The 23656-nt window shown below is 52.4% G+C and overlaps 1 protein-coding gene across 4 annotated transcripts in view; it reads left to right on the forward strand.

The window, feature by feature from the left end:
- The window catches only part of LOC144945478 (microtubule-actin cross-linking factor 1-like), a 327032-nt gene that overhangs the window by 256293 nt on the left and 47083 nt on the right, over window positions 1-23656 (forward strand). For all 4 annotated transcript variants that reach the window (XM_078873993.1, XM_078873994.1, XM_078873995.1 and 1 more), the window contains 11 exons: window positions 2103-2264; window positions 3340-3510; window positions 4138-4304; window positions 7803-7962; window positions 8796-9125; window positions 9509-9593; window positions 10727-10971; window positions 12108-12314; window positions 13394-13513; window positions 14128-14235; window positions 16065-16283. In XM_078873993.1, coding sequence (XP_078730119.1) covers window positions 2103-2264; window positions 3340-3510; window positions 4138-4304; window positions 7803-7962; window positions 8796-9125; window positions 9509-9593; window positions 10727-10971; window positions 12108-12314; window positions 13394-13513; window positions 14128-14235; window positions 16065-16283 — 1974 coding nt within the window. The remainder of the gene's footprint in view (window positions 1-2102; window positions 2265-3339; window positions 3511-4137; window positions 4305-7802; window positions 7963-8795; window positions 9126-9508; window positions 9594-10726; window positions 10972-12107; window positions 12315-13393; window positions 13514-14127; window positions 14236-16064; window positions 16284-23656) is intronic.

Genomic DNA, 23656 nt, shown 5'->3' on the forward strand with positions numbered 1-23656 from the left:
CCCTTGGTAAATGAACCCTGACCCGTGCCCCCATTCCCCTTGAGCATAACTGCATTAGCGCAATGCATGGTCGTTGTCCAGGGATCAACTTGCCCCATGGATCGCCCACCTCGCTCGTCCCTTAATCGCTTGTGAGACAAAGGTGGTCAGGCAGTAGTGAGACAAAGGTGGTCAGGCAGTAGTGAGACAAAGGTGGTCAGGCAGTAGTGAGACAAAGGCGGCCAGGCAGTAGTGAGATAAAGGTGGTCAGGCAGTAGTGAGACAAAGGTGGTCAGGCAGTAGTGAGACAAAGGCGGCCAGGCAGTAGTGAGACAAAGGCGGCCAGGCAGTAGTGAGACAAAGGCGGCCAGGCAGTAGTGAGACAAAGGCGGCCAGGCAGTAGTGAGACAAAGGTGGTCAGGCAGTAGTGAGACAAAGGTGGTCAGGCAGTAGTGAGACAAAGGTGGTCAGGCAGTAGTGAGACAAAGGTGGTCAGGCAGTAGTGAGACAAAGGTGGCCAGGCAGTAGTGAGACAAAGGTGGTCAGGCAGTAGTGAGACAAAGGCGGCCAGGCAGTAGTGAGATAAAGGTGGTCAGGCAGTAGTGAGACAAAGGTGGTCAGGCAGTAGTGAGACAAAGGCGGCCAGGCAGTAGTGAGACAAAGGCGGCCAGGCAGTAGTGAGACAAAGGCGGTCAGGCAGTAGTGAGACAAAGGTGGTCAGGCAGTAGTGAGACAAAGGTGGTCAGGCAGTAGTGAGACAAAGGCGGCCAGGCAGTAGTGAGACAAAGGCGGCCAGGCAGTAGTGAGACAAAGGCGGCCAGGCAGTAGTGAGACAAAGGCGGCCAGGCAGTAGTGAGACAAAGGTGGTCAGGCAGTAGTGAGACAAAGGTGGTCAGGCAGTAGTGAGACAAAGGTGGTCAGGCAGTAGTGAGACAAAGGTGGTCAGGCAGTAGTGAGACAAAGGTGGCCAGGCAGTAGTGAGACAAAGGTGGTCAGGCAGTAGTGAGACAAAGGCGGCCAGGCAGTAGTGAGACAAAGGCGGCCAGGCAGTAGTGAGACAAAGGCGGCCAGGCAGTAGTGAGACAAAGGCGGCCAGGCAGTAGTGAGACAAAGGCGGCCAGGCAATAGTGAGACAAAGGCGGCCAGGCAGTAGTGAGACAAAGGCGGCCAGGCAGTAGTGAGACAAAGGCGGCCAGGCAGTAGTGAGACAAAGGTGGCCAGGCAGTAGTGAGACAAAGGCGGTCAGGCAGTAGTGAGACAAAGGCGGCCAGGCAGTAGTGAGACAAAGGCGGTCAGGCAGTAGTGAGACAAAGGCGGCGTTGAACTTGTTTCGCGCCGTGCGGAGCCGTCCGTGCCAATCGGAGGTGCGGGGCGTGGGCAACGAACTGAACTAAAAAATGAGTTCTCGAGAAAGGAGTTTTAATATGTGGAGGCCCGCAGAGCTTGGGCAATTGCTGGGCACCGGTTCATCGCGTCGCTGCTGCTGCTGCCTTTCCCGTTTGTCTGTGGTTCCTCCTCAGTGGCGAATGGCAGTTGTTGATGTTGTTGTACCTGTTAAGCACAGCAAGTTGGTGGAGTGACGAGCACAGGTGGTGCAACTGTCAGTCATCTCAGTCAATCCACCCATAACACTTGGGTCTGTTCTGGGACCTACTGCCAGCGAGCTTTCCACACTTCACGTGGCCTCAAAGTGCACCTAGCCTGGCACAAGCGCCGTGGTGATGTCACTTATAACTTAATGGCGAACCAAGGCCTAATAATATTGTGCTAGAAGCATTTGTCAATACTAATACTTACATTTCATACTATATTATTGTTTTTAAAAAAAGTTTTGCTGGCTGGCTAGTTAGTTGGCGGTTGTGACATCATCATGCACACCTGCGCCTTGAGGTCATTCCACCAACCCACCCTCCACACCGGCCATGTATTCCCCGCAAATGCGCGGACATTGCGAGTCTGTTTGAAAAGCCTTCATGCTTAACCGAGGTGGTGCAGTGAATGGTGTCGTGCGCTAACCATTGCACCGCTGCCCTCCCCCCCACCACCCACCCGCGTAAAGAGAGGTATCGTGAAATAACCGGCCTTCCTTCTCACCCTCTCTCCGTCTCCCTGCGTGAATGCAGGCGTTCCAGAAGAGCGACGTGGACTCGCTGCAGGTGGAGATGCAGGCCCTCAACCGCCAGGCCCAGGCGCTCATCCAGAGCGCGGCCAAGTCTGCCGACACGGGCGCTCTGGAGAGCGACGCCGACGAGACCAACAGCCGCTGGAACACGCTCAACACCAAGGTGCGTGCCCGCCGCGGTGGCGCGGTCGCCATGGGCCCTTGGCAGAGGTCGCAACCGGGTACCCGATACCCGTACCCTACCCGATACCCGGCTACCCGTACCCAGCCGGGTACGGGTACGGGTACCCGTATTGCGACCCTGGTGCTGCCGGGTACGGGTACGGGTAGGCCGTGAGTCACTGGTGAGTAACCGTTTGTCATTCATTTCGGGTAGGATACGGGTACGGGTAGGAAACGGGTACCTGTACCCGGCCGGGTACGGGTACCCATTTGCGACCCTGGTGCGGCCGGGTACGGGTAAGGAATCAAAACCCGTTTGCGACCTCTGGCGCTTGGGGCGGCACCGTACACCGTCCGGCCTTTCCCCCGCTCGCTGATGCCGGAGCTTGGAGCCCATTCTGCCTAAGGGCCCGCGCGTGCATTTTAAAATAATAATAAAAATTTACCAGGTAAGCCCCACTGAGCAACTATGTAGCTCTTTTTCAGAAGCGGCCTGCCTATCACAAATGAGAGCTCAACGTAGGGGCCTTTCATCACGTGGAAATTTATAGTGACCAAATAAATGCGTGATGTTGAGTCTAAATGTGGAGGGGAAAAACCGGAGGACCCGGTGAAAAATCCACGTGACCACGGGGAGAAAGATGTGCTCGCTCCAAATATACAGGCATTAGGGTCGGGATCGAGCCCACAACCTCCTGTATACCGGGCGAGGTAGTTAACATCTCGCCACCGCGGCACCCACCGCCTACACGCTCGATAGCTACGCCACTAGGTCCCATGGATCCTGTGTCACTTTGTAGGACCTAGGCTAGTCTTTTCGTCTCTCTCCGTGGTAAGTCTGCACATCTGAAGACGTGTCGACGCGGGAGTTTCTCAGCAAGCAGTGCATCGTAGCGGAAGGCGACACTGCACAATCTACTTCCAAGAACTCACCGCGTGCGACCAGCTGCCTCGGCGCGTCCCCCCACCCCTTGCCACGGCGCTGACCGCCGCCGCCGCCGCCGCTTCGGGTGCAGCTAGAGAGGTGCAGGCGTGCATCGAATGCTGTCGCCTCGTCGGAATGTCTCTCCTGCAAGGTGGCCGAGCGGGCTGCCAAGCTGCAAGAGGCGCTGCTCCACTGCGGCAAATTCCAGGAGGCGCTCGAGTCCCTGCTGGGCTGGCTCGCCGACACGGAGGAGCTCATCGCTGGGCAGAAACCCCCCGCGGCCGAGTACAAGGTGGTACGGGCCCAGCTGCAGGAGCAGAAGGTGGGTTTTCCGTGACCTCTGACCGTTCTCGCGATGGGTTAAAGCTGGGGGCAAGGGTTCGAGCTGAGGGGTCAGGGTTTTGATGGATGGCTTGGGCTATCTCGTGCTGAGTAAGGGCTAGGATTACGGCCAGAGGTGGTGGAGCCTATATTTTAGCCTCGTGAGCAATTGCCTCTTATATAATGTATTGAGTAACTCATGAGCCTTGACACTGGCCGTCTGAAATACGTTCAATAAAAATGCCATTTAATTACGTCGGGATGCCTCACTCAGCCTGTCCGCTTGACAAATTCCTTCTTAAGGAGTGCGTAGGTGGTTTGTTTGTTTGTTTCGGGAGAAACTGGAGTACCCGTCGAAAAAACCCCACCGGGCATACGATGGCATAACTCTCAAAGCTCCGCACACATGGACTCAAGAATCCATTGCTGTACTGCCATCACCTGCCACTTGAATTTGAACCCAGGATTTCGTCAGTGAGTTGCCCGGCCACCTTCAGACGCAAGACAGTCGACAAACTAAGTAACCCGCAAAGAGGCAGACCGCCTTGCCCTTTGTGTTGCGTCTCACCGCGAGCCTCCGTCGACGACTCGCGTCGGTCACCTGACCCCCCCCCCCCGCCGCCCACAGCTGCTGCAGCACCTCCTGGACGACCACCGGCCGAGGGTGGAGGTGCTACGGCGGGAGGGCGAGCAGATCGCCGAGCTGGCGGAGCCCGCTGAGCGGGAGCGGATCCTCGGGGAGCTCGCCTCCCTCTCGCACCGCTGGGAGGCCTTGCTCGCCGCGGCCCAGGAGAGGTAACGGCGGCGAGCGTTCGCGATGGTTGCACGAGTCGGAGGAAGAGGGGGGGGGGTAGGGGGCGGGGGGTGAGGGGAGGGGGTTGCTGGAGGAGGAGGGGGCCCCGAGTATCGCGCTCGATGACCGAACCGGCGCTGAGGCCGGTCGCCCTCGTGCGAACCGGCCGTTGCAGAAGGCCGCAGCGCGACAACGCCGCTCTGCCTCGCGGTGGCGCGACGACGCCGATGAGGACGACGACGACGAGGCGTGAGGGCGTGCCGCAACACGCCAGCACGCGACGCAGCCTTTAGCCTGCTCCCTGCTTCACACCGGACCGAAATACAATCCCCGCCTCTGCACGGCACTATGGGGTATTTTGGCCGGCGATGAATGCAGTAGAGTACTTAGTTACATGCAGCAGTGCCAATCCACTGCTGGATGAAGGCCCTCGGCACGCTGCGTCGCTCCGTGGGGGTTGTTTGGCCGTAATTCACCACGCTGGGCATTGCGGGTTGCCGAAGTAGGGGATGGGCAGGACAGGATCAGACATCACTTACTCCTGATCTTAGCCACAGCCAGAGACTGAACTCGGTTCAGCGGGTTTATAAGGGCAGTACCTTGTGTTGATGTTTACTCACCCGCCCCTCCCACCCTCACCTCTCCAAGTGATGTAATGACTTGTCACAATTTGAAGCAGTGCTTCTATTCACAAACAATCATTTATTTTGACTGTTTGTTTCGCGCCAATTTTCCCTAAATGTAACAGGAATGTATAATTTGCATAATATTTGCATACATTCTAAGCCAACAACGTTTGACGCACATTTTACGCGCCTGGTTAATGCCACGGAGGCTAAGTGCCGAGTGCTTTGCCAACTTGTCATGGGAAATATCGGCTGAGGCAGTGTACATTTCAAACTAAGGTTGTGCAACAACTTGCGCCATACCTCGACTGATAGGTTTTTCTCAGAGGACAGGACTGATTGCTCACAGGTTTAAAAAAAAAAAAACGAGAACAAAATAACATTCACGTCATCGTCGTTGGATTAAATTCAGTCATTTGTGCGAGCGTCTCTGGTAAGTTTAAAAACAAAACCCTCCGTTCTTTCCTTTCTTTCGATCGAGTCTTAATGAGCGACATATTTCAAATGTGCAATTTATTTCTGTCGGTCGGGTTTTGAAGCTCTGCAGAGGGCCGGCCAAGGTGGGTTTTGGCGGATGCGTTGGCGTGTCCCGTGATTGATCGGCTCGTCTTTGAAACAATTCCTGGCCTCCAGGAACGCACCGATGTGCCGAGTCTGCAAGGAGAGTCTCGAAATGTATCAGGACCTTGCGGAGCTCTTGGAGAAAGTGTCAGAAGAAAAAAACCAAAAACCTCGGCGGATCAACTTGCGTCATTAATCATAGCCCTCGTGTCAAGCCGCATTAGCCATCTCTTGTAATCAATTCCCAAAATCCCAGAGAATTTTTTTTTTTCACGGTCTGCACGGCCAAACGCTCTTCTTGTAACTGTCAGGAAAAATGCTCGCAAGGGGCTGCGGGCTGCCTCGAGATTTGCATTATTGCAAGTTTCGGCGCGCGTGCGTTTAAACACGCCTCGCTCGCACGGGGACGCGGCCGTGTAGCTGTTCGCCCGCTTCGCTACGAAACCCAGTTCCATTCCTGGCCACGGCCAAGCATCAGTTTGCGAATTGTGAACCGGTCCTGGGTCTCCTCTAGACCAGCTCAGCCTTATATAAGCACCTGGTGCGATGCGTATACATCAGCACTAGGGAGACAAAGGCGGCCCGGGGTGCGGTTTCCGGCCACCCCACGCCCTTGTGCGCTGCTCGCGCCTCAATACTTAATAGGTGCTCGCTAACAGCACTTTCCCCCACCACCGCAACAGTCCATTAAGAGTTTTTTTTTACAGGAATCTTTGTTTATAAAAACATACGTACACACACGCACGCAAATGCGCTAATAAAAGAAAGCTATTTCAGGACTTTTCGTTGGTCCTCGGTGGCGCCAAGGCTCGCGTCGCGATGCATTGCGGGCCGACGTCGCGTTGGACTCGCGTCCGCGCCCTCCGCCCGCGTATTGCATCCCCGTGCAACACGAGAGGGCCCCCGCCCCCCTCCCCGCGCGTTTCGTATATTTAGAACGCATCTGCGCGCTGGCTCGTCCCAGCTGCCAGACACGGACGGGCGCGCACGGTCAGGCTACCCACGAGTTGCCACGGGTGTGTCGGGGGCAGCTTGGGCAGTTCGGATGCGGCGACTTGGGATCAGAGGTCGCAACCGGGTACCCGATACCCGTACCCTACCCGATACCCGGCTACTCGTACCCGGCAGGGTACGGGTACGGGTAGCCGTTTGTGACCCTGGTGCGGCCGGGTACGGGTACGGGTAAGGAATCAAAACCCGTTTGGGACCTCTGCTTGGGACCGAGAATAATGGGCGTTGAGGAGGGCGAGAGAGGCGGGGTCGGGGGGGGGTCAACTTAGAGAATGGGGCCACTGATGGGCCTTGGGCATACTTGGGGTGACGGCAGAAAGAGCGTAAAAAGAGCTTAGCAACTCTAAAACATTTTTCGCCGCGGATGAGTGGCACGCTTCGCCTGACTTTTTTTTTTTGGAGGGGGGGGGGGGGTCGACGAGGTCCCGGTTTTTCAACAAGCGGACGAACATGAATGCGAATGGAATTCATTTGACTCACTCGCGGGTCTCGCGAGTGGCGGAGAGTCATCGCTTTGCCATTAGCCGCGGTTCTAAGTGACCAGGGCAGCATGCGTCTCGCATTCTGATGTTGGGCCAAGGCCTTAATGAGGGCTTTTTTTGTATAGGAGAGGAGATCTAACTCGTAGGGAAGCCAAGCATATGATGAGATGATAATGGCGATAATAATTAAACATTATTATATTACACTTCACATTTTTCACCCCCACTGTTGAATGACGAGAAAATTACAAAGTAACCACGTGAATGGAAATATTGTGTAAAAATCTGTGGAAAAAATCGTCTTGTAATGATTAATAACTCCTGAAAATGAGTGAAGGTGTATTGAAGATGGTATTATTAATCATTGCATCTTCAATACACCTACAATAATAAATGTATACAATAACACTCACATAATTTAATGAGCACTGAAAACCTGGGTTCAATCCCAGGTCTTAATAATCCTTCACCAGGGTTCGCACTTAGCTCACCACTTGGCTGCTTCCTGCTCATCAGTAGTCGATTGTGATATACAATTTGCCTGAACGACGACGCGATATGAAAACTAATAATTATCACGAATCCACAGCTCGACCCTAACATTTAACCACTGCTTGAGACGTACATAACCCGGGACAGAAAATCAAGTCATTCTTGAGTAGAATGGCGGGTCAGAATCACGGCGATTCATCAAATCGCTGCACTGCGTTCATGTTCCAACAGAATGCACTCACTCGCTCGCTCACTCTTGCTCGTGTGTGCGTCCCCCCCCCCCCCCCACCGCACGTTCGTTCGTTTCACACATGGCGCTCGCGTTTAGGCAACGGCAGCTGGAAGCCATCCTGTCGGTGGCGCGGCGATTCCACGACACGCTCGAGCCACTGCTCGACTGGCTCACGGCCGTTGAGAGGCGGCTGTCCAACGCCGAGCCCATCGGCACGCAGACCGCAGCCATCCAGGAGCAGATAGACCAGCACAAGGTGCGGCCTTCACCGCCCATGGCCTTCCCCAACAACCACAGCTGTCCCACTACCCGTTGCCCGTTTATTTTGCCGTAGAGTGGCAGATTTCATGATCAGACCGGGTGCCCTTTTTGACTGGTTTCTGGCATATGAATGTGGAATTTTGTACCACTGGCTTTAGACATGATATTGTCATGCCACGTGGTGTGGCAGCAGGTGTTCATGATATGCTCTCATCCAGAGCAGAAGTCGTTATCACTGAAGTGGCATGTTTGTATTTATGGACAATGAAAATGTAATTATTGTATCTCATAAGCAATTCATATACTGCCAATTATATATATCCAGGAGGGTCCTGCATTGGCAAGTTTGACCAATTCCATGGCAACATCTGGGAGGGGGTGACGTTCAGCACTTTTGTCTTCTGGCCACCTCAGCACCATGCCTACAGCACCTGGCAAGCCCTGGTGGTAACCTACCCAAGTGTTAGCCAGGCTCGGTGCCTGCTGACTTCTGATCTCTGATGAGATCGGTCACATTTTTGCGTGATTTTAGTCACAGACATATCAGTGCCAGCATATTCTTAATCTTTATATTCCTTAAAAATAGTTACTTTAAGGTTTTACTCCTTCAAATTGTACCTACATGTGCTTGTGTTTTTTTATTATAATTTTTTTCCATTGTGTTTTGTTACATTTATGTTTTGCATTTATAATCCTTGCATGCCCCTTTTGATTAATTTTGGTTTTTTTTTTGTTTCGCCACAAACACAACAACAAACCGTCCGAACAAAATTGGACATGCGCGCAATTACAACGCTTAATTATATAACGACACTGAACACACAATAGTGTGTGGCAGAAGACATTGCCTCGAGGGCCAAACCTCTGGAAGAAGCCCAGGAGCTATCCTCAGCACTTATGGGACTGAGCTGCAGTGAGGATGGGCAGCGGCTCCAGGCGAAGCTGGGGGTGGCCCAGGCCAGGCATGCAGAGGCCCAACTCAGGAGCGAGCGACGCGCCGCTTTGCTCAACGAGGCGCTGGAGAATGCTCGCATCTTCGGGGAGAACGAAGTGGCCCTGCTCACTTGGCTGGCACAAACCCAGGACCGGCTGGCAGCTCTACGGAACATCCTGGATTACAGGCCTGAGCCTCTGCAGGCCCAATACGATGAACATCTGGTACACGCACTTCCCATTATAGAACGTGCAGCAATTAGGATATAGACACAGACACAAATTGGCAGACCTCTCCTCCTAACCGCAATCATGCATTATCACTCTCCCATCTTAAAATTTCTGAATTTCATTTAAATCAGTAAGTGTGCCTTAATTTACAGATGGTTGGTTTTTTTTCATTTTGCATTGGCGTGATTTTTTCAGTTGAGCTTTTCACTTCATACTCAAGAAGTTACATTTTTTTCTCATCTGTTTTTAATTAACATTTTATTTTAGCATTGCGTGGGTGCTTTTTTAATTGATTTCGAGGCGTATTCACGGGCCGTGTGAATATTTTTTTTTATTGAATATTGTTAATCTCTCACCGCCGCTTGATCACCGTACAGATTCTACACGAGGAGATTGTGTCACGGAAACAGGATGTGGACCAGGCCATCAAAAACGGCCACGCTCTGCTAAAGCAGACAACAGGTGGGTTACTCCCAAGTCACAGGCAAAACAGCCACCACTTATCATCTGCAACGATGTATATTATATTGTTAGAAACACGCGTTTAGAGTATTTGGCTGCTCGACATTTCCACGTGACGATGAGCCACTTCATTGAGCTATCATTTGTGGCCAGGTCGCTTCTGCAAAAAGAGCTTTGTAACTCAGTGGGTACTTACCTGGTTAAATTAAAAATTGTTTAGTTTATTACTTTGAGCAACTACTGCTGGTGTAAGGGCGTCCACTAGAGGAAGCTCTCGAGAGCCTCAAAAGAGGGTACTTGGCCTACTCTTCCACGCTGGCTAGACGTCCCTGAAGAGGGTGAGAGTGCTCACACTTTACCGCACCACACGCAGCCTGCCAATAATCGGCTAATTGCGATGCACCCGTTTAATTATGCTGGGTGGACAGAGTTGGGAGAATTTAATAAACTCCAATACGTTCTGTATTTGTGTGTAATTTACTGGCTGATATATGTTCAGCTATGCCCATCATGTGGCCCTCTCTACAGAGATTGTTATAGGTGGTATATTTTAAAATGTAAATCTGTGCTTATTATGTTTAGCATGTAACTTGTTATTTGGGAGCGCAGTTAAGTTTACGATATTGACACACGCCGTGAGATATTGACCGGCAAAGTTATGATCGCTTTAGCTGGAAAATAAACACTAAAAGTGCGCGTGGTTTGATGAGTTATCCATACCACTGTGATTAGCTCTTCTATACCGTCACGGAATAAGGCAACATTAATGATTTCTCTGCGCGAGGCCAGACCCTACAACCAGCGTGGCTTTATGTCACCGTCTATAGATGTGTTTACTGCCGGACCAGGGCCCTTACAAACCTCCCCTCCGAAGCCAGCCCTCCGGCCGAGTGTGGCAGCACACCTCCGATTAGCACAGTCGGCTTCCGCAGGGTGGGAAAGAAGTTCAACATACACAGCACACAGCACACGCCGAGACAACGAGCTCTCCCCCGAAGCCCTCCCGTCGTCGTGGCTAGCGGCCGCTCGACGTGTCGGCATCCAGCTCCTGAGCATGCGTTGCTACCATCGTCCGCGTGCAAGGACGGGGTATAATCTACAGATTATTTTTTTTGTATCCATCCGACGCGCAGGCGACGACGTCCTGCTGATCCAGGAGAAGCTGGACGGACTCCGCGGCCGCTACGGCGAGGTTTCGGCCTCCGGCGCCCGGGCCCAGCGCGCCCTCGAGAAGGCCCTCGGCCTGGCCGTGCGCTTCCATGCGGCGCGCGACGAGCTGGGCCAGTGGCTCGACGCCACGGAGGAGGCGATCGCGGCCTACGACCGCGACGAGGAGGCCGGCGGGGAGCAGCTCACCACGCTGCAGGGCAGGCAGCAGGTGCGGGACATTGATATTGGAATGATTAAAAGGCTTTTACCCTTGCTGACCTCAATGCGCGAGGTGTCAACCCTTTCCCTTTTCGAGGCGTCTGCAAGTTGCAGGGTTGGGTCCCGTTTCACCTCTGAATCTCAGAACACGCTGTTGTTTTTAAAGACATCGTTACTCACCGCAAAGAACCGTAGCGACACGGCCGCTGCACTCTACGGTAGCTGGCACCAAACTGTTCCTTGCGGGAGCCTCGGTACCGGTAAAGTTATTTTCTTTTATTTTTTTTTTCCGGTTTCGGGGAAGCGTTAAAGATGTTCGAACATCATCAGATAGACATCAATTACAAGGCATCACGTCTGCGTAACCTCACATAGTTGTGGTAAAAAGAAACTGAAAACATATGCCTGGTTATTTGTGCACTGCCCTTGAAACTAGTTAGCCTGTCCCAGAGACAGACTCTTTTATGGCACTGCCTCACCAGTGCTTGACCAAAGGCTGCCAAACGGTGCGCAGCACAAGGATAATGCACATCTTAAACACCTATATTCATGCCAGAACAGGAATTAGCCATTTTTATCATTCAATTCCTCGACACTGGCGAAAGGGTCCCATCGCGGACACAAATATTTGTTCCGATCAGCGATTATTTGATCCCCCTACTGATGTCTACCCTGAGAGGAACGATTATTGCAACACAACGCAGTGCGGACGCCACGGCACGTACTGCACGACGTAGCATCAGGTGCGGTGGTATCTGTCCGTGTTGTCTGTGTGGCTGCCTTCAGCAATGCCGACCCCCGACACCCCTGCGCTGTGACATGTCCCATGAAACAGCATGGGACCCAAACACCGACACCACAGCGTGGACAAATCCTCGGCTTCCCGTGTGAATTGACACCACCGATCGTGCTGGTGTGGAGAGCGGTAGTGTAGTGGTTAGCGCGCTGCGCTACGAACCCGGCTACCCGAGTTCGATTCCCGCTCACGGGAAACGAACAAAGGCGGTCGGGCGTGGTGCTGGCCACCCACCCTCTTGTGGTGTCGTGCCGGCCTTCATAGGTGCTCCTCGCTAACAGCACTTGCCCCGACAGTCCATTGCAGGGCTTCACGGGGGAATCTCTGTCTCCGTCCTGTCGTCGGTGCAGGACCTGCGCAAGCAGGTGATGGAGCGGCGCGTGCTGCTGGACACGGTGAACGAGGTGGGCACGGCGCTGCTGGCGCTGGTGCCGTGGCGGGCGCGCGACGGCCTGGACACCGCCGTGGCGCAGGACAACGAGCGCTACGCGGCCGTGAGCGACGCCGTGGCCACGCGCACGAGGCGCGTCGACGCCGCCGTCCAGCGGTCGCAGCAGGTGCCGCCGCTCGCACTCTGTTGCTCGCCTGCGTGCGTGCGTGTGTGCGTGCGTGCGTGTGTGCGTGTGTGTGCGTGTGTGCGTGTGTGTGCGTGTGTGCGTGTGTGCGTGTGTGTGCGCATGTGCGCGTGTGTGCGTGCGTGTGTGCGTGTGTGCGTGCGTGTGTGTGCGCATGTGCGCGTGTGTGCGTGCGTGTGTGCGTGTGTGCGTGCGTGCGTGCGTGTGTGCGTGCGTGTGTGCGTGCGTGTGTGTGTGTGTGCGTGTGTGCGTGCGTGTGTGCGTGCGTGTGTGTGTGTGTGCGTGTGTGTGTGTGTGTGCGTGTGTGCGTGCGTGTGTGCGTGTGTGCGTGTGTGCGTGCGTGTGTGCGTGTGTGCGTGCGTGTGTGCGTGTGTGCGTGCGTGTGGGTGTGCGTGCGTGTGTGCGTGCGTGTGTGCCTGCGCGCGTGCGTGCGTGTGTGCGTGCGTGTGTGCATGCGTGTGGGCGTGCGTGCGTGTGTGCGTGCGTGTGTGCGTGCGTGTGTGCGTGCGTGTGTGCGTGTGGGCGTGTGCGCGTGTGTGCGTGTGTGCGCGTGCGATCGTCTGTGCGCTTGTTTACCCGCTCGCTCGCCGGTTCGCTCACTCACTTATGCTCTTGCTCATTCACATGATTCACTTATGCACTCGTTGATTCACTCAATTGCTCACTCGTTTATTCACTTACTCACCCATTCATCCACTCACTCATTAAATTACTGGCTAATGTTCAATCATCCATGTATCTATTTGCCCATATGCTTAGAAGCATGCCTGACTGCCTCTTCATCTGGCAATTCATTAATCTATCTTCCTATACATCTATCTGCCTGTCTGTCTGGCTGTCAGTTCTTCTCGCCATCTATTTGTCTGTTCACCCATCTCATATGCTTGCCTGTTTGTCTATCTGTCTGTCTATTCATCTGTCTGTCTAAATATCTGCTTTCCTGCCCGTCTTATCCATCCTTTCATCTGTCCCGCGTGTGTACACATCCATCTCTCTGCCTCCGTCTCCCTCACCACTCGAATTTGTTTTCCCTCCCTGCCCACACCTTGGTGCTGCCACAGTTTGAGCAGGCTCTGGACGCTGAGAGGGCCTGGGCAGCCGAGACGCAGCGGAAGCTGGAGGCCCTGGGAGACATCTGCTTGGAGCCTGAGCAGACCATGTCACAGCTGCAGGTGCAGAAGGTGAGAGCCATTTCCCCACTGCTGTGATTTGCTCGAAAGGCCTCAATCCTCTTAGGGATCCCATCAGGGCGTCTTATTGCCCCATGAGGACGCCTGCAGTGCGGGAACGTTGTGTTACGCATCATGTAATGTTGCGTCGAACGAAGACGCATATCTTGAGGAGAGGGTCCTTGCCGATACAAATCTGGCAGTTCGCCAGCATCGATTCAAGCGAGCCTGAGGGGAAGGACAACAAACTCAACACAGAAAGTAGTTCCAAACAAATGAGTTTTTCAAGTCGGACGATTTAAAAGTGCATAGCTCCAGTGGCTTACGAATATCTGAAGGAAGAGCGTTCCAGACGGCCGCAGAAGCGCACCTGAAAGCGCACGATGTGTGCTGCGAGGATGACCGGAGTTCACGTGATGGTTTATGCTCCATGACGACATCAGCGAGGTATTGCGGTTTCGTTTGTGGCCAGCGCTTTGCGTGTCATTAAATAAAGGCCGCTGAATTGAAGGCAGACGCTTTGCGTCAGCGGCGGCGGTTGCCGTTCCGTCTCTTCACCCTCCCAGTAATGCAACCGCGATCCTCTCGATGGCAATGAATGAACGAACGACGTCTTCCTCCTTCAGGCATTCACCATCGACATCCTGCGACACAAGGACTCGCTGGAGACGCTGGAGCAGACGATGGTGGAGGTGGGAGCGTCGTGCAGCGAGGAAGAGAACAGTGCCCTGCAGGTAACGCCGCCAGCGCCGGGCCGCGACGGCACGTGGGCTGCGGACGTCACCATCATCGTCGTCATCACCATCATCGCAATAACCGTCGTCAAACGTCGTCGTCATCACAATCACGAACGTTGTCGTAAAATGCGCCGTCGTCGCCATCGCTATCATCGTCAGCAGGAGCATTGCTGACGTCATCGGTGTTACCACCATTACCAAACATCGTCATCAATGAACGATCAATACCACCAGCGGTTTACTACCACCACCACCAAAATCATCATTAATTAACACCACTGTCATCATCCTCATGAATACTACCACTGGTTTAGCACCACCAAATATTATCATCATCAAACGCCGTCATCATCATTAGCTTCTTCAGCATCATTCATCATGACTGTCATTGCCACCGTAATCATCATTATTATACAACATTATCATCTAGAAAACACCACCACTATCATCATCATCACAACCCTCATCATGATCACACACCGACTATCACAATCATCATTATCATCACCACCACCAATATCATTATTCATCATCGTTATCATCAGCTTTAATCAATCCACCTCTTCCTTCCATCATTATTATCGTCGTCGTCATCATTATTATCACCAGCGCTGCGCTGGTCATTCTAAAAACGCGCACGAGGCATTGCGCTCACTCCGTGTCGGCGTGAAGAATGCGTGGGAGGTGTTTAATTCAACTTGCGCGAGAGCCGTCCCCTGGGGAATGCGCTCTGTATTCTCACGATTGTGTCAGGCGAAATCCCACCGCACAAAGTTAAAATAAACACAACACACGCGGAGAGAGACGAGCGAAAACACGGCCTGCCGCGGGACAACCCCCGTTGTGTCTGGAAACACAGGTTGGGTCTCTGTGTTATCTGCAGAAAGAGCACCGGCAAACAGCGCCACGTAACTTAACGTTGCAAAGTTACGGACCCACGACTGTACCCGTCTTGCGTGTAACGGCAGCAATATGTTCAGGAGCTCGATGCCAATGTCGGGATCTGCTCCTCGCCACGACGAGACGGCTTCAGAAGAGAATTTGTGTCGTTTTTCTGCTCCTCCTCGTGCGTTGAAGGAGCGCACCACAATATTAATGTGTGGCTCTTAACAGGGCTTGGCCCTTTCAACCCATATTTAGCCCGCTGCTTGCATTCAAACGCGGCCTGTGCAGTAAAACCTCTTGAAGCCAGACTCGGATAGTGAGGACAAGGTTACCGATAGTGGAGCACGTGGTAGAATCACTCGGTTGTTGAACCGGTGAAATTCATTTTATTTCGACCATTTCCAAAATGGCCGCGACTAGTCAGAGTGCGTGGCAGACCGATGCAATCGGTAAACCGGTGCAATCGAATTTATATTTAAGGTCCAGAAGTTTGAGAGATTAAACAACAATATCACCTCGATCGTGGGACCATTTTTGCCAGTATCAAAGTATGAAAATAAGAATATGTTTTACCCTTTCTGGTGTAGGCCAATCAGTTTCAAAGACAGTGCATGTATTATCAGAGCATGTTTTTTTGCATGTTCACCACAAGTACGTGTCGTTAATGCAGACCTGATTCCTTGGCGTTTGAACATCTTAACACCTCACGTTTTGATTTAAAGCTTTCGTGACTGCAGGGATTCATAGTCTTGGTTCTTTCGGTAAAGTCACGTAGAAGGGAAATAATAAAATAATAAAAATATTAAACAATAAAAATTCTCACGACGTTTCGACTGTTTTATTGCCAGAAAGGACAAAACCTCTTCTTATTTTTCATAATATCATCTCTCTCTCTATCTCTCTCTCTCGCACCTCCCCACCCTTCCCGCCGACACGCCCAGGCCAAGCTGGCGCTCCTGCGAGGCGAATTCGAGGCGACGAGCGGCGCCAACGCGGAGCGGCTGGAGCGCCTGGAGCGCGCCCACACGCTGGCGTCGCAGTTCTGGGAGACGCTGGAGGAGCTGGAGCCCTGGCTGGGCGAGACGCGAGCCGTCCTGGCCGCGCTGGGGCCGCCCGCCGTCGACCCGGACTCCCTGCGGCAGCAGCAAGACGAGCTGCGGGTACGGCCGGGCGCGTGCGGGACGCTCGCCGGTTTTCGTCATTCGCAGTTTGATTTCGAGGTCGGGCCGCGTAATGATTGGGCCAAATTTGCGTGCTGTTAAGAAGCCTCCCCCGCCTCCGACACAGCCAAGCAAAAAAAAAATGCTCACAAAGGTTACTCGCAGACCCAGGAGCGACGGTGGCCTGAGTCTATTGTCATGCCCCAAATCTCATATACATCGTGGTGGCTAGGAGATGTTAACTCCCTCGCCTGGTATACAGGAGCTCGTGGGTTGGACCCCGACCCTGACGCCCGTTGGCTATGCCGACCAATATTATGCAGCAGCATTTGTTTGAGCAGGGAAATTCCTGAACGAGTTTTGACCTTCCGGGTGTAATCAGCAGGGTCAGGCTTTGTTAAACAAATACTGCGTGATTTATCGCATGTTATTGTCAAGATCACTCCATATAAACTGTTCAAAAACTGTTCAATGCCAAAAACAATCTACGTCGGGTTAATGAAAATTCGATGCTGCCTTCGTGTGGCCTATAGAGTTAATTCCTTGCGTTCAGAGGGACGGCTTTTGAACTTTGATGTCCGGGATGGATTTTCTGCGGCTCTGGGGCGCGTGTGGGGCAGGTGTCGTCAAAGGGAGGAGGATGTTCGGGGGAAGGCGGCGTTTGTTTTATTGCTGCGCGGAGACGGAAAGGAGGCTGTTTCCTGCTCCCCCCTCATCAGCCCGACCGCCACCACCACCACCGCCACCGCTCTCGTCGGACAATGGCTCTCGCCTGAGTGAGGAATGAGCGTTGAGATAACGTGGAGGGGGGGGGTAAAGCAGTGACCCGAACCCCGCACAGCGCGCGGCTCACACCGCATTCCACCGTGAATAACTCGACGTCAGCGACACGGGGACCCGTGTCTGCTTCCGACAATAAAAAAAACAACTTAGCTGCGGCTATCAACGGGCCAGCGGGGACGCGTTCACAGTCGCCCCAGCGGGAAGTGTTGTTGGCGGAACAGAATGGGCGACAAGGAGGGCGAAGGGTGTGGGGGGGGGTGAGCAACCGAACGCGTTGTCTTTTGAAACGCACTGAATCCGCGCTGTTGTATGTATGTACGTTGAACTTCTTTCGTGCTAAATCGGAGGCGCGGGGAAATCGAAGGCATTGCCGTCGGTTATCGTTGTTGTTGTTGCTCCGTTGTCCGAGAGCGTGGTTTGGACTCGGTACATGGCAACGAGCCCCGGACCGGATTCCGTGCTGGGTGAAATCCCCGGTCACAAAAGTGTAGAGATAATCCCCGAGGAGGCAGGGGAGGGGGTGGGGCGGGGGGGGGAATTCGTGGGCCACAGCAGATAATTGGTACCACTGAAGATAGCAAAACTTTTTTGAGTGACACCTCCGTATTTACACAACTACTGAGAGTGAATTACTCGATGACCCCCCCTCGTTGTCAAATAGTCGTCACGTGATTCACCGTCATTGGCCACGTAAAGAAATGGGGCCTCGCAAAAGTCATGGCATCCCGAGTTGGTAACCGACAAGTGAAATATCTGGTGCGGGTGCGCGGACTGAAGATGGAAAACCAGGTGGGCAAATGCAGCGGTAAATGCTCAACGACTAAGATACTCGCTAAAGAAAAAGACCCTTAGCCTCACTGTATATAGCCCTGTTGGCGTTACAGATATACAGCATGTAAAAAAATCTGGAATGTTAATCCCTTGCTATTTGAACGTCATTAGTGTTTCGCCCTTTAATTGGCTATTGCTCCATGTGGGTTTTTTTCTGGTCAAATGGGCTTCACTCGCCTACTTAAATAGCCATCATTGTTGGTGAGCATTACGATGTCTACGACTTGCCCAGGAAGGCCTCACCGAGGCTCAAGGATGTTTCTTTAAGGAGGGCCCCTGTGTCTGCGGGATGTTTTGGGGCCAAATTCCATCATTAGCGCGCGTTTTGGAACACACAACATGCGCGGGATTTACACTCACAGCTCCGCACAGAAATTGGAATCAATTGCGGAGAGACCCAATCCAGTCAGTGGACCAAAATCTATCATCGTGGACTGCACCTCCACAGCTGGACTGCCACCATTTGGCTTTTAAATTTGGTGGTCTCCCATCCAAGCAGTTACAAAGTGTTTGACTCTCCTTCGCTTGGTTTAACACGTAGGCTTTCCCAGCCAATATTATCCATCACAGAGGTTTTTGGTATTCTTGGTTCTTTCGGTAAAGTTAGATCACGTAAATATAAACCCGCCACCACCCGACACAGCCAATTAGTAAGGTTTGTAAATGTTCTGGGTTTACTCTCCATCACACCGGTGTTGTGCTAGTAACGAATTGGCATGTTTTGTTTACGCCACAAACCTTACTAATTGGCTGTATTGGGTGGTGGCGGGTTCAACGACACTTTCTCTTCCGCTTCTCAGAGTTCACGAGGCATAATCTAGCTCTACGTGGCGCTTATAATTCTTATATAACTGGCATATCCGCACCTCCGATTTGCACGGTTGGCTACGTACGGTGCGGAAGAAGTTCAACATACACGCGGAAATACGTCCTTGCGAATTTTTAATTGTAGCACGGTAGGACCGTGAGGGATGGCGAGAGCATGGCGAGACTTTCATCCAGTAGTGGATAGACTCTGGCTGAGGATGATGCAGACGTTGACATTCTAAGCGGTATATTCGCACAGCACAATTTGCAGTTGTGCATTATTTTCGCACACACCCTGCTCTCTACCATTTCCTCCCCGCGTTCTTCCCATACCTGCCACGCAACAGATGTCAAAGTGGCCTCGATGGGCCCTCCGCCCGGCACGAGCGAGGCTTGCGTGCCTATCCACCGACGTCGCGACATAAAACCCCGTTTACGTGAACACCAAAGCGGGGTTAAGCCGGCGGTCCATCCGCAAGCTTCCATGACCCTCCACTCCAAAGAAACATCCTTAAAATAAAGCGAGCCGTAAAAAAAAAAGAGAGCGAGAGAGAGAGAGAGAAGCCGTTGAAGTGTCGCGTAAACAGGGCATGAAAATGCCAAACGGATTGTGTGGGGTAATGAATGGGGGGGGAAGGGGTGTGGGGTGACGTTCTCGCTAAGCCGCCCGATCGCAATATATGGCCAAACGGCTTTTGTTGCCTGAAACCTGACAGATGGGCAAACGGCTCCGGAGGAGGTGAGAGGCGGCGCTCCGCTCGTGCCGTTAGCGAGCGGAGTCCGGGGGCCACCGCGTGCTCTTAACCGCCCTGGAGGTGGAGGGGTTTATGAAAGACGAAGCAAGCGATAGCAACATTACAGAGCCAAGGGGTTGAGACCAGAAGGGTTGGGGTGGAGAGTTGGGTGGGGGGGAGAGACGAGGCAGCGGCGAGGGTTGAATGGAAAGTATGTCCCCTGAGCTGCATGTGCGGCGCACACTGGAAATGTTAGGTCATGGCCGAGCAGCTTGTTGGCGGAGTGGAGTTTAGAGTTCCCCCAGCGTTCCCATCGCAGCCCCCCCCCCCATCGCGACTTGCCAGCTCGCCTTTGTGAACCCTTGACCCGTGATGCCATCAAGGACACAAGGGAAGTCCCCCACCCCCCCCTGCCCCAGATCGGAGGGAACTTGCCCCCAGTGATGCCCACTGCTAGGGCAGATGAGAGTTGGGCCCAGCTGGCGCCGCAGAGGCGAGATGTTAACTCCCTCGCCTGGTACGCAGGAGGTCGTCGGCTTCATCCTGACCCTTACGCCTGCTGCTGTATATTTGGAGTTTGCGTGTGTCTCTCTCTCTATCCCCGTTGTCTCGTAGATTTTTCTCTGGGTCCTCCGGTTTTCCCCTCCACATTTAAGAATCAGCGTGCGTGTTAGAGAATTTGGCTGCTATAAATGTCCACACGATGATAAGCCACTTTGTTTAGCTCTCATTTGTGGACAGGTCGCTTCATTAAAAACATTGCTATAGAGCTCAGTGGGCCTTACCTGTATTTTAAAAAAAAAATTGTTTAGTTTAATAGTTTTAATAGCTGCTTATTTGTTTGTTTTTGCTTATTTTTTTGCCACAATCATGGTTGCTGAGCACAGGCCCAAAAGGCCAATTGGGCGCTCTTAAAGTTTTGAATAGATAAGAGTTGATACGCTTCTTCAGTCGAGCAAGGTTTTAAGAACTTGGGCAAAGAGACGATGGTAGGGAATTCCGAAGGCTAAGCAGTGCGAGATAAGAAGCAGGAAGATAAGTATTTGGACCTGTAGTGTGGTAGGTAGTGTGTTGGTGGAAGACAGCATGGATGAGATGGAAAAGTCACTCTGGTAGACCGAATCCTCCACTTGGGTGGAGAAATCGACCAAAAAATGTCACGGGAACGGGAGACGTGGTGATAGAAGAGCGATAAGAAGGCGACTTGGTGTGAGAGAGATCGAGTGAGAGAGAGAGCGCGAGAGAGGCAATCACCATCCACTCTCTTGAGCACTGCCTACTAGGGCTTGTGATAAGCGCTGAAGTGCACGTGCGTGTGTATGTGAAGTGTAGCGGTTAGCGCCCCGCGCTACGAACCCGTCGACCTGAGTTCGATTCCCGCATCACGGCTGACAATTATCTTAACTGGTCCTGAGCCTCCCCTAGGTCGACTCAGCCTCAAATTAGTACCTGGTGCAGCGTGTAAAAAGATCGCCACTGGGGAGACAAAGGTGGTCGGGCGTGGTGTTGCCGTGCCAGCCTTCGTAGGTGCTACTCACTAACAGCACTTGCCCAAACAGTCCGTTAAGGCTACACGGGGGAATCTTTGTCTTTGTTTTTTTCCCTTGTCTTTCTTTACCTGTGAAGTTATCGCAGCATTCTCTGAACGAATTAATGTGAAATTTAAAAAAAATATCTAGGTGGCGGCGTGTTGAGCAGGAGAGCTCGCGGCTGCTTAGGCGACTGGATCCAAGGAATGCTGCGATGTGTTTACGGTTCACAGCTGCAACAACTGGCGTGGTTTTGTACGGAACAAAAAACACGCACCCAAAGTGGGGGATTTTTTAAAATAATCTCTCGCTTTTTTTTTTACACTAGAAAAGTTACCGCGCGACCGAACAAAAAATATATATCACCGCGCGCCCCAATGGTCAAAATTGATATATTTCTTCCCTTTGCTTTAGCAACGTTGAGTTGTTTATAATAAAAAAAACGTGCGACTTGTTAAATGAGGTCCACAATTGCTGATCGATGGGACTCTGCCGGAGCTCGCTCGTTGGCCAAACCACGCCGTTTCACGGCAGCGCGCGTGATGTACGCACGTATGTTGAACTTCTTTCGCGCCGTACATGGCCAACCGTGCGTACCGGAGCTGACATAAATACACGCAGCGCGAATTCCATTCCCGTTATTTTTTTTCGCGAATCGTCGTCCTTTTTTATTAACGTCGAGGCCGGAGTCAAAAGCGCCGGAAAATATATACGTATTCTTAGGTTTTTTCGGTAAAGTCACGTAGGCAAAACATTAAAATTAATAAAAGTAAAATAAAATAAAAATCACGACGTTTCGGAGGCAACACAAGCCTCCGTCTTCAGGTGGAACCGTCACAGCCACGACAGCTGTATCAAGCAAATGAGAGATTGCAGGAGCTACCACTCCGTTTATATAATGGTTGGAGAGGGGGGAAGGGCCAAGTACAGCACACTTTTTATTCATATGGTAAGGTGAGGCTTAAGAGGGTGAGCCTTTGTTATGGAGAGGTACGGTTTGTGTTCTGCCATTGCCTTCCGGCACCGACGAGCGTAGGCCTTAAATCACCACATCGTCACCCCCCTCGAGCCGCCCAACCAAACGAGATGGAAAAATGTGCAGAAAACAAAAGGCGGTTTCTTCTCATTCCGCTCGGCTGAGCGACGATGCATTCAAAGCACGCCACTGCACTGTAAAGCCCTGCCATTTTTTTACTTCCCATTAGCACGGTTTGCTACGTACTGTGCAAAAGAAGTTCAACATACATGGGTAGATATTGGGCTTCGTCAAATTGCAGCATGGAGAGTGAGCCATATTCATGAGCGTTCGTCCTCTGTGGCTACTTTTTTGGCACAGCTCTCGCTTCGGGTTACCGTTAAAACATTGGGTTTTCCCCATCGCTAATTTTCTTGTACTGGCATGGCAGGACAAGCAGCCGATTTGCGGGACACCGAACAATGTTGGAAATTGATGGGTGGGTTATTTGGGCATTCGACGTAATTAGGCGTTTTTCGTGACATGGTGAATTGTCCGATCGCGATGCACGCGTGTGAATCTCGGACCGCCGGCGAAAGCAGATAGGCGGAAGATCCCAGCTTGCGAACGTCCTGATGCTCGACGAGGTGAATTGCTTCCGCACGCGGAGGGCAGGAGAACCAGCGCAAGTCCACCACATGAGGGGGTCAGCGTCGAGGGGGCAGACTTTGTGCACCAGAGGGCGGAAGACAAACTGAAGTCGTTACGGAAGACAAACTGAAGTCGTTGACTCACACCACATCAAGGGTGGTGATGGGGGGAAAAGCTGGAGAAGCCGTTGGTGATTCGTAAAGTGGAAGGGGAAAAAGATAAGAGACACAGAGATTAAGTTGCACGTTAATATTGTCTATTTTACCAAGGCACAGATCCCCCGTATAACCTTAACAGATTGTTGGGGAAAGTGCTATTAGCGAGCACCTATGAAGGTCTGCACGGCACACATGGGGGTGGCTGGCTAGCAATCACGCCCGGCCACCTTTGTCTCCCCAGTGGCGATGTTTACACACCACACCAGGTACCAATTTAAGGCCGAGTCGACCAAGGTTTAGGCTCGGGAACGGTTCAGATAATCGTCACCGATGTTGTCCGTGAGCGGGAATCGAACTGGGGTGGCCGGGTTCATCTGGTTATGAACACACTTACACATCTACTGGATTGTAAGAGGCACCCAAACTGCTGTGCTCTTAAGAAGGGCCTTTGTCCGAAACGTTTCCTATTATATATGCGTTTGTTTTTTAGAGTGTTATTGATAAATGTGCCCACTGTTTTGCGTGTGTGTGTGTAAGTAACAGAATCACATAAATTGTAACATTTTATTTCTTTCAGCACCAAACTAAGTGTAGTGTGACGGCAGCTGTTGTCAATTCGGAATCCGTAACCAATGAGTGTGCAGGTTGCCCGTGCTTCACACAGTAAATTCATCCCTGTCACGGATTACTCAATTGAGAATACAGACCAGGATTACTAGATGGGGGGTTGGGTGGATGGATGGGGGTTGGGTGCCGCGGCGGGTAACATCGTGATCGCCTCTGTAAATATTTGTGGTCGTCTGATAATGCCGGGAGTCTCAGTTGGAAGGAAGGATTCCGTGGGGGAAGGGATACCCCGAGGGATTCCCAGGAGGCCATCTGTGAGCCAGTAAATCAGAACACAATGGCGATGATAAAAAAACAA

This window comes from Lampetra fluviatilis, chromosome 2 (genome assembly GCF_964198595.1).
Source record: "Lampetra fluviatilis chromosome 2, kcLamFluv1.1, whole genome shotgun sequence".
Lineage (NCBI taxonomy): Eukaryota > Metazoa > Chordata > Hyperoartia > Petromyzontiformes > Petromyzontidae > Lampetra > Lampetra fluviatilis.